This window comes from Dreissena polymorpha, chromosome 12 (assembly GCF_020536995.1).
Source record: "Dreissena polymorpha isolate Duluth1 chromosome 12, UMN_Dpol_1.0, whole genome shotgun sequence".
NCBI classification, from domain to species: Eukaryota; Metazoa; Mollusca; class Bivalvia; order Myida; family Dreissenidae; genus Dreissena; species Dreissena polymorpha.
Genome location: NC_068366.1, coordinates 4381216 through 4392555, shown reverse-complemented (window position 1 = coordinate 4392555; position 11340 = coordinate 4381216). Strand labels below are relative to the sequence as shown.

Genomic DNA, 11340 nt, shown 5'->3' with positions numbered 1-11340 from the left:
TAAATAAAACTTCGTTGTAATCATGTCCATCCGTATTACTGTCCTTTGTATGTGCACAGGAAGATTATAACTTAAAGAGTTGTGATTTTGTTTATATAATTATAAATGATTATAAACTTTATTTATCTTGAACGGATGCTTCTCTGCGTATCGTGCACACGTAACGTTGTATATGTAGTTATAATACACACTCATTGTTGTAAGATCAACTGAGCAAGAAGTTGTCAAAAATATGTTTTACAAGGGCAATAACAGAATTACATGAATTACATTGCAACAGTCAGTCATCAGTTTTCACGGAATTCTGGTCTTTTGGAAAGTCGATAAGTGTGTACAGTCTTTGTTCGTTGTCAGCGCTTAACTTCAAACATAAAAATCATGCGAACTACCTTAAATATTGATACACATTATTACGGTATTTTAAAGTCAAGTGAGCGACCCAGGGCCCTCTTGAATAATTCCGTAAAAAAGTATGTGTCTTATTAACACAAAATCTACCAATTACTAAAATGCAGATTCCAAAAAGTGTGAGTCCGGGATATTTTCGCCTGGAGGTCAAAGGAACGGGAGGTTTGACTTTCAACGAAATCAAGGACGTAAAGCTAGAGCCTAAAGTGACATCTGTCTACATACAGACAGACAAGGCTGTATACAAACCTGGACAAACCGGTATGGCTTACCAAGTTAAAATCGACGGTTTACTTTTTAAAATTTATTGCAAAATGGTCGTTCTGCTTTACTAGAAATAAACATACTTTTCCTTATCTTCCGGTCACGTAAAAACGTAAATTTTACTAATAAAGAAGGGCTGATCCGTTGAAAACAAACCTCGAGGGCGTAAGGTCAGAATCGCGACTCCCCAAGTACTGTGTGCGTTGTTTATTGGTGAGTTTAACGGTGATTATTGCATTCTTTGTCGTTAGAGATGCATGATAAAAAATAAGCAAGTAAATTCATTGTACATTGATGTTCATAGTTGACAGATGAACCTAAGTCAACACGTGTCAAAGCTTTGAATCTCAGTTGGCATGCTGTACTATTATCAGTGACGTCACTTTGAAAAACTGCTTGCAGCGCTCGAAGCTCTTTGCTTTAAGTCAATAGGTGCAGAATTTAACAAAGTTTCCCCGAAAAAGCATGTATTTTTTATAGGAGCCTTGTTCTTGGAAAACTGGGCTTAATGCATGTTCGGGAAGTGTCGTCCCAGATAAGCCTGGGCACAGGCTAATCAGGGACGACACTTTCTGCCTAAACTGGATTTTCGCTATGAAGAGACATCATTTAAACGAAAAATACCATACAATCGGAAAGTGTCGTCCCTGATTCCTCTGTGTGGATTGTACATGTTAATCTGGGACGACACTTTAAGCACATGCATTTAGCCAAATTCACCCCGCCCCCCCCCCCGAAAAAAAGGCTCATATAAACATCGTGTGATGCCCCTGCCATATTCAAATGGCACGATGGATGTAGGAACTTGAAACTATCTCGCCTCGGATTTTCTCACAATTTTTCTTATAGCTTGAAAGAACTATTGTCTTTGACAATTCTTGCACCACGCCATTATAGTTGAGCACTGAAATATGTAACATAATGCTTTCTTATATTTCAGTTCACTTCAGAGTGTTCGGAGTCACGGCAGATCTTCGTGTTGTCTTTGATAAACTCCACGTGGAATTATATGTACGTTTTAATATATAACAGCATTACTTTTGTATTCGTGATAAAAATGAGTAACATTGAGTATTATACAAAAAACAGTAGTTTGATATCCACAGTTTTTTTTTATCATAAATAGTATGATTCTTCTTCTTGCAAAATACGGAAACAATTTAACCCTTTGCATGCTGGGGAATTTGTCATCTGCTAAAATGTCGTCTGCTGAATTTCTAAAATGATCATTTTCTTCACTTGTTTTCAAAGAATACTATCAGAATAGCAAACAGTTTGGATCCTGATGAGACGCCACGTTCTGTGGCGTCTCATCTGGATCCAAACTGTTTGCAAAGGCCTTCAAAATCCGGTTCCAGCGCTCATAGGGTTAATTTGATTTTCTAATGGACTACACACAGGCCAAATTGCGCATCGGAGTGGCATAGGGCTAAGTTATTGCATCTATGTATACTATCAGGATCCAAAGGATAACAAGATCAACCAATGGCACGTGGCTGCCGCGGAAGTGACGTCACTAGGGGGAGTTTACATCCAACATCAGGTGATGTCGGAGGCACCCGTGCTCGGCACGTGGAAACTGAAGGCGAAACTGCTCTCATATGAGGTATCGAAACACTTACATTAACATCATATAGTTTCTTGAATGTACTACTTGCTTTTGTTACTAATTTTGGATCTGTGACTAAATCTTATCACCGATATTGTTCGGAAACCGTCATGTAAATTAAGGAAAGTAAATAAAGAAACGAATACTATAAAATCATTATTATTCGTGGGCCTTTAATTTTCGTTGATTTCGTGGGCTGACCGATCCACGCATTAAACACAAACACGAATTTACCTGTCCTCGAAAAAGTCTTTAAAAAACGAAATTGTATGCCGACGAATATAAATGATTGCATATTATTAAATTGTGTGTGTCGTCGTCCTTAGAAAACTGGGCATAATGCATGTGCGTAAAGTGTCCTCTCAGATTAGCCTGTGCAGTCCGCACAGGCTAATCAGGGACGACACTTTCCGCCTAAATTGGATTTTTGCTAAGAAAAGACTTCATTTAAACGAAAAATGTCATAAAAGAGGAAAGTGTCGTCGCTGATTTGCCTTAGCGGAGTACACAGGCTTATCTGGGACGACACTTTACGCACATGCAGTATGCCCAGTTTTCTCAGAATACGACTAAATTGTGTGTGTCGTCGTCCTTAGCACAACCGTTGAATTGTTCATGTCCCAATGATGTTTCTTTAAATTTAGGGACTCTACGAAGAAAAAACATTCAAAGTGGACGAGTATGGTATGTCGATTCTTTAATTGAGTTTATTTGATAGTATATACCCTCTCTGTGTACTAGTATACGAAGATAGTATGGTTGTATTTGCCTCAAAAGGTAGATATTTAACAAATAATGCCATTGAAATTGTCCTTACGTATTTTTAGCCTGTTTTTGTAACACTTATCTTGTTTATCATTTTTTACCGTATTTATCTTTTCTTACAGTTCTACCAAAATTTGAAGTTGAGATTGATTTGCCAAGCTTTGGACGAACGGAAGAAAAGGAATTTAGTGGACACATAAAAGCAAAGTAAGTAATTTAAACTTTTTTCTCAACAGCCATAGCAAGCTTGACTTCTGCTACGTTGCTTGAGTAATTTCAAAATTTATGTATAAACATACAAACTATAATAATTCATCAGAATTTGAATTACACGAACAATTCAAATTTTAATGGTTCCGACCGTCTTTTTCGGATGAGTGATGTTATTTTAAAGCGAGAATAATAATTTAGTAGAAATATGTTAAATGTCAAAATGAATACACGTCTTTGGTGACACTGCAAGCGTAATTGATGGCAATTAACTAATATGTATAATATGATTTATAATGTCCATGTTTACATATCAACTTGTGTAGTGTGATAAATATATGAGTCTCGTTATAGAAAAACTTGGCTTAATGCATGTACTTAAGTGTCATCTCAGATTAGCCTGTGCAGTCAGGGACGACACTTTCCGCCTAAACGGGATTTTCGTTAAGAAGAGACTTCCTTTAAACGAAAAATACCATGAAGTAAGCACAGGCTATTCAATGACGACACTTTTCGCCTTTATGGAATTTTTCGTGAGAAGGAAGTAACGTTTAAACGAAAATCCAGTCTAGGCAAATAGTGTCGTCCCTGATTAGCCTGTGCGGATTGCACAATCTTGAATGAAACTTTACGCACTTGCATTAAGCCCAGTTTTCCCAGAACGCGGCTAAATAAATGACATGGCCGCATTTCTTTGCAGGTACACATTTGGCAAGCCCGTCAAAGGGGATGTGGAGCTACGAGTGAGCCCCAAACCTGAACAGTTCGAGTGGAAAAACGGGCAGCGTGTTAAAACCAGCACAACTTTGGAAATGAAACTGCCCGTAAGTTGAAAACGTATCAATTTGTTTTATGATTTGTTTAGAAATGTATTGTTGAAGAACGTGGAAATGTTTAAAAGCAAAAGAACGTTTCAAAATGGTCTTTAAATAGTGTTTGCTTATATATGTCGATAAGAGTACGTCAACGGGGGATCGACAACGTTTGTCCGTGTTAAATAATGGTGTAATCAAAGCAAGGAAGCTCAACAAAAAAGTTGGCATAAAAGAAAACGTATTTGCTATTCTTTTTTGAACTTGCAAACACATTTTCCATTTGCATAAACAATAAACTTTTACCGTGTCGGGTTCTTTGTTCTCGTTATTTTGAGGTGATGAATTATTCAAAAATAAAAATTAAACAACAAAATTCAGATTGATGGCAAAGCGAGTTTTACAATCGCTACATCTCGATTGGAGCAGCTGAGAGTGCGTCTAGATGGTGCCATACTTGTGTTCGAGGCAAATGTCACCGAAAGTTTGACGCGTATGAAGCAAGGCGATACACAGGAAGTGAGATTCTACAAGGAGCCTCTAAAGCTGGAGTTTCCTGCGTCACTTCCGGATACATTTAAACCTGGGATGACGTATGAAGCTGTGGTATGTTCAATGGGTTCTGTTAAGTTATACATTAACTTTTCAAAGAAAAATGCATGCCTTTGAAAAACAAACACTTTTTCAAACAAAACAAAATTTACAAAAATCTGAAACAAAAACGATTTACATGTTTGTTGAATTCATCTTGAGCATCTTAACCATTTTTCTGATCCGCTCTGTTATATCCATAATGCAATATACAATCAGTGGGGCTCTGGATAGGCCAAATTTTACGGCCACGATTAAAGAACTTGTGAAAGCGCTCAAAATTAAAACAAACAAACAAGGTATTAATTTAAGTTGACTAACGTACAATTTTTGATAAAACAAATACAACTCATGTCAATTTACGGAATGGCTTTCAGGTTAAAGTATCACAACAAGACGACACGGCTCCGAGCAGTGTTCAAGGTCAACTCGAGGTCACGGTGACAGAGTTCCGGAAACAGACACATACTGCACCGGAACCCTTTCCCTCTTTCCCTCCGAAGCCCTTTCCCCGTTTCCCTGGGCCTGGGGATCCCTGGTTCTCTCCTTTCTCCGGGATGTCACGCCGGCGGCGGCAAGCCGTTCAGCGGAGTATCTCGCGTCCAAAGCGGCAACCCGTCGGGCAGCTGGTGCCAACAGAGCGCTCCCCGGTGTTGTACAGCGTTCTAGCGGACGGCATGGTAGAGTTTCCGGTATTCGTCGATAAACGGATAGAAAAGATCACAATCCAAGTAAGAAGTGCAATATTCAAATCAGTTTCTTGTCCAGTTTTCACGTGGTTTGAATGAAGACAGAATTGATATGTTCAGCATTCCGATAATAATATTTATGGGAATATAAAGAATGTAAAACTTCAGTTGAACAAGCAGGAGAGAAATTATAACACGATGTCCTTCGTTATTGACACGTGACAAATGTTCAAACAGTTCGTCACTGTAAAAAAACAACAATGTATGGAGCACAAAATACGTAACAAACATGACATGAGCCTCGCTCTTTGAAATGGTTATTTTATGCATGTGCGTAAAGTGTCGTCCCAGATTAGCCTGTGCAGTCTGCACAGGCTTATAAGGGACGACACTTTCCGCTTAAATGATATTTTTCGTTTGAAGGAAGACCGGTGTAGGCGGAAAGTGTCGTCCCTTATTAGCCTGTACAGACTGCACAGGCTAATCAGGGACGACGCTTTACGCACATGCATTTAGCCACCTTTTCACAGAGCAAGGCTCAAATATAACATGAATAAAACTGGTGTCTCTGCATATGGAAGGTCTATGCAAATCATTAGGGGTTTACATCTCACAACTAAACCAGATTTTGTAAACAAAACATGTTATTGTAAATAAAACGTAACATCCTATCAAATTGAATTTCCCCCCATGTTATTGGTAGTTTTCGAACCAAGCAGTTTCTTATTTAGGTAACTTAGTGTTTTTCCCAGGAGGGCAAAGGGGCATGGCGCATTACTTTCAAAAAGGGCATTTTAGCGCGCAGTTTAGGCAAAAAAGGGCAAAAACGTTCCGTGAATACCTGAATTAGGGAGAAACATGTAATCGCATCAGAGGCAGTTGTGGAAAAAATATAAACAAGCACATTTAACGGTAATAGATGTATTTAACTTACTATGATTTATATTAAAATATTTACCTTGCAATGTACATTTAAGTTCCATGCTGTTTCAATAAACTGTACAGCACGACAAACATAATAAAGCAATATATGCATATGAATCTGATTATACACAGATCCACTAACATATAAATGAAACCATGTTTGTCTTATCCCATTTTCTAACAATAATCTTGACAGTAATTTAAAATAACATTGCGAGTAAATTGATCGCTAACAATATGCAAACACTCGTTTCCGTGACATACATCCACCGAGTAATTACAAATAAATAAATAATGTTGTTGCTACATGTATCTATAACATTTTAATGCATCGTTGATTATCACAGACATTTCATTAATTCCTTCTTAATGTGTAATCTCCATTGTTAATTCGATCGTTTACGACGTTATTTGCCATTTTTGCCGAGTCACAATTTAATTCTGTATAGTCCGCCATGTTGATAAAATGTCAAATGATGTAAGCGACAGGTGCGCATAGCAATGTTAAATCGTATACGCGATTCGCATTTTGTTAAATTAGTATACGTCTCAGTAATTATTTGAATAATTAGATCTAATTATCTTAAAGACGAAAACGTTAAGAATAAATGTGTTTGTGATTTTAAATGCAATTATGCGTAAAAATATATGTTTTGATATAACTGAATAATGCATGATATAAACAATTGCCACGAGAATAACATCGAGTTTTTCATCAAAAGTCCCGAAGTAATGATTTTATCGTGGAGGAGAACACATTGCCGACCGAAAAGTGCGCTTGGTATAACATAGCCTTCCGCATTATCGATTGATACTGACACGGGGTTATTCACGCATGACTAATTCCCCGCTTTGGAGCAGTCAGAGACCTACCTATAAATCGAGCACTGTAATAGATTAAATCTGCTCAATTTATATAGTCGATTAGACGTTGACGTCTCGCGAGTAAATCAAGCACAGTCAGAGCGTCACAGACAATCAAGGAAGCTGATTTTGCGGACCAAGTTAGATCATAAGGCAATAAAGATGTTATCGATAAGGGCACGTGGCGAAATTTGCCTTTGAAAAAAAGGGCGCGTGGCGAAATTTGCCTTTGACAAGGGCAGAGTGGCGATCCGGGAGGGCGGCGTGGCTTTTCGCCACGCTAAAATGGCCTGGGAAAAACACTATAACTTTGATGTGGTTCATAATATAAATTAATGATGACGGTTTATATATGAATTTGATTTAAAATTACATTTTCAGGCAAAGTTGCAAACAGTAACAGCCTCAAAAACTTTAAAAAAGAGACACTCTCCCAGCGACAACTTTCTACAGTTGCGATCAGTGAAGAATAAAGCCAAGGTAATTTGTTTATGTCTCCCAGTCTATACTGCGGGACGAATTATTTTTGTCCTGTCTGTTTGTTGGTTGCCTGGATTGTTTGCGTCAAACTTTATCATTGGCCATAACTTTTGCAATATTGATGATGGCAACTTGATATTTGGCATGCACGTGTATCTCATGGAGCTGCACATTTTGAGTAGTGAAAGGTCAAGGTCATCCTTCAAGGTTAAATATATGGGGGGCATAGTGTTTCAGAAACACATCTTGTTTAATTTTAATATGAGTCTCGCTCCGGGAAAACGGGGTTTAATGCATGTTCGTGTCCGCACAGGCTAATCAGGGACAACACTTTCCGCCTAGACTGGATTTTGTTTAGAAAAGACTAAAAAAAGCGGCAGGTGTCGTCCCTGATTAGCCTGTGTGGACTGCACAGGCTAATCTGGGACGACACTTTAGGGACTTGCATTTAACCCCGTTTTCTCTTTAATAAAACAATATACGACTAGCTGTGATTAAAAGTATTTAACCTTTTTTACTTAAAATTGTGAAGCTTTACGACACATTGTTATTAATTAGCGATTGAAAAATTCGTTGGGCTTGATGTAACTGTTCTGATAATATTTGTGTTCGTTTCTAAGAATTCAGATAACCACAGAGACGTTGTCAACATGTTTATGTTTGTTTCATATTTTAAACGGAAATAATGCATCACCTAAATGAGAAAAGCTTTCACGCAAGAAAACAACAACACATTAGATCCGGTTCTCACATGCCGCAAATGTAACAAATACCAATCGTACATATGTCTTTATTTTTACAAAACGTTGAAACAGGATGAGCTATATCAATCATCAGTTGATGTTGTTGTCTTGTTCGTTATTGCGCCACTGTTACGTATGTAATTATGATAAACATTTAATTTATGCACGTTATTTTACAGGCTGGCGAACCTATTGAGATAGCAATTAAAGCGACCGAATCAGTCAAGGATGTTATGTATCAGGTAAGACTTGAGTAAACACGTAGCTTAATATAGTTTTGTGGTAGGTTCCGTGAACAATTCACGAAAAGTTTGTTGTTTTTGTTAATGTACAGCATCCCACTTTTTTTAGAAGTTTTAAACAAACGCGAGCACTTTTCACTTAAATCGTCTATTTTAAACTCAGTGGGAGAAAAAGCTTCCGCCATATACCTTAACGGGACAATAGTATATTCATTAATTGCTCATTGCGCAGTAAAATACGATTTCATGGAGTTATAGATAATTAAAAAGTGAAATAATTAAGGACTGCTAAATTTACTTGCAATTTATCTGAGTTCAGTTATCCAGGGACAAATGTGACCTCACCTGAAAACCAACTTTAGCACATACTTCCGAAAAAGGTACTTATCTACCTTTCAGACTGGTACGCTAACTAACAGTTTCAAAGTATTAAAGTGAAGCTCTAAATAGGACGGTTGGAAATTGACTCACACCATCAAGTTTGTTGGTAAATTTCTGTCAGGAAAGGTACTCAAACAATGCCCACAACATTCAAGAAAAGCATGTCCGAATTCAATACATTGATAAAACATAATACATTTAGAAGTATAATTCATATGAGACTATCTTTGTGAAAAGGGGGTTAAATGCATGTGCGGAAAGTCCGCACAGGCTTATCAGGGACGACACTTTCCGCCTAAACTGGATTTTCGCTAAGATGAGACTTAATTGAAACAAAAAATACCATGAAAGCGGAAAGGGTCGTCCTTGATCAGCCTGTGTTAACTGCACAGGCAAATCTTGGACGGCACTTTACGCACATGCATTAAACCCCCCTTTCACAGAGCGAGGATCATAATTATTATATTTTATCAATTAATGACTCCGCAATGTTTCCGCTTTAGATATACGCACGTGGACAACTCATTACTAGTGGCGCCATCCCTGTAAATGGAGACGTTAAAACGTTGATGTTACAAGCAACACATGACATGGCGCCAAAATCTCAAGTCTTGGTGATGTACGTCAGAGCGGACGGGGAGTTGGTGGCAGACGCTCTATCCATCAATGTGGATGGAGCGTTCATGAATAAGGTAAGACCTGGCGATGCATCTCGTCACGTGGGATTATATGAATTGATAAAATGTACCGGTGAACTTGTATAAACATAGTCTCTTTTCAAACATGCTTATTTTCGTACATAATTTGTAGAGCGCGCACTTAACATCTGTGTGATCTGTATGTTATTGTTTGTTTTAAAAAAGGTTGTTGTAAATTTCAACAAAACCGATGCATCACCGTCGGACAAGATACGTTTCGGTGTCTCCGCTGACGTCGGTTCTAACGTCAACGTGCTAGCCGTCGACAAGAGCGTTCTGTTACTGGGAACGGGGAACGATATAACCCAGTCACAGGTGTAAATAGAAGATCTTGTATTTAAGAGTGTTTTTTCCATAAAGGGACTACATTCATATTCTGAATTCGTATTTAATCTGTACTTCACTCCTATTAAATTGTAGTTTGTTTGCAGGTAGAAAATAGCAGTGTATATTACAAATTACATTTTACGCTTTCAATGACTATGAATATGTTGAGGATGAAAGTATTTTCAAAAAGATCGCCTCTTCGATCTGTATGGCAATTAGTTTAATCATAAAAGTGTCTATACATATTTCTAAGTGAATATAATATGAAGTTTGTCGCCAAATGATAAAAACCCGATTGGAAAACCAACAACCTTACTGTGTTAATGTTTCTGTAACTAATATAATGAACCATATTCTGTAATTTACTAACCAAAATAACTTATATTTATTTAATTATGAGCCGCGTCATGCAAAAATGGGTCTAATGTCATGCGGCCAGCCAGCGCATCCGCGCAGTCTGGTTAGGAGCTTCCCGTCCGCGATTGAGTTCACGAAACTTTGCGTTAAAAAACAGCGAATTCGCAGACTGGTCTGTAACTTGCATAACACCCATTTTCGCATGACGCGACTCTTATAGTCTATATCAAATATATTAAACATTTCAAGGTTGTGCAAGATTTACACGGCTACTCACTGAAGCCTCTGAAGTCCTCGTCAGGTGATCATTTCCCGATGTGTGACTGGTTCTGCTGGCGGTGGCCACTTCCGGTCGGCGGTGAAGATGTCAAAGACGTTATTGACGTAAGCAACACAACATAAGTTTGGATTGTGTGTTCCCTAAGGTTTTGTCACGATAATTGTAACTGTGTTTTCTTTTTACAAAAGTTAAATTTTAATGAAGCAAATACATACACAACGTGTTTGGATTGTGTGTTCCGTCCCTAAGTTTTTTTACAATAATTTTAACTATTTGTTCTTGTTACAAAGGTTACATTTTTATGAAGCAAAGACATGCATACAGTTCAACAGACCCTTCTCGTTCGGGCGCAATGTTTAAGTATGAAAACCCAAGATGCGTATAATTTCAGGAATCCGGGGTTGTCGTTCTTACAGACGCTACAGTGTACGAATGTAAGTTTTTGAAAATGTAAATACAACAGTTATTGCCCGCAATGTTTCCTGGAGCCCGACAGTCATCACCTTGTTTGTCTGTATTCTAATGTATTCTGTCCGTCACTCATTGTTCGAGTATTGTCAACATTTCACTACCACTTTCATACTCTATAAAAAATGTAACGTTGAGAAAATAGAGATATTTTAATGCAATACATTCGTTTAAATGTAACTATAATGCAGAGCTCATATCAGTTATTCAAAAGCAACGTATTGTACC

General features: G+C 37.8%; 1 protein-coding gene across 1 annotated transcript in view; it reads left to right on the top strand.

Annotated features, from left to right (window-relative positions):
• Window positions 1-509: 509 nt before the first annotated feature.
• Window positions 510-11340, top strand: part of LOC127853829 (CD109 antigen-like) — a 30900-nt gene continuing 20069 nt past the window's right edge. The window contains exons 1-14 of the mRNA XM_052388617.1: window positions 510-669; window positions 1613-1683; window positions 2132-2278; window positions 2926-2965; window positions 3169-3253; window positions 3957-4080; window positions 4450-4674; window positions 5037-5390; window positions 7518-7616; window positions 8539-8601; window positions 9486-9674; window positions 9846-9995; window positions 10614-10748; window positions 11036-11078. Coding sequence (XP_052244577.1) covers window positions 510-669; window positions 1613-1683; window positions 2132-2278; window positions 2926-2965; window positions 3169-3253; window positions 3957-4080; window positions 4450-4674; window positions 5037-5390; window positions 7518-7616; window positions 8539-8601; window positions 9486-9674; window positions 9846-9995; window positions 10614-10748; window positions 11036-11078 — 1885 coding nt within the window. The remainder of the gene's footprint in view (window positions 670-1612; window positions 1684-2131; window positions 2279-2925; window positions 2966-3168; window positions 3254-3956; window positions 4081-4449; window positions 4675-5036; window positions 5391-7517; window positions 7617-8538; window positions 8602-9485; window positions 9675-9845; window positions 9996-10613; window positions 10749-11035; window positions 11079-11340) is intronic.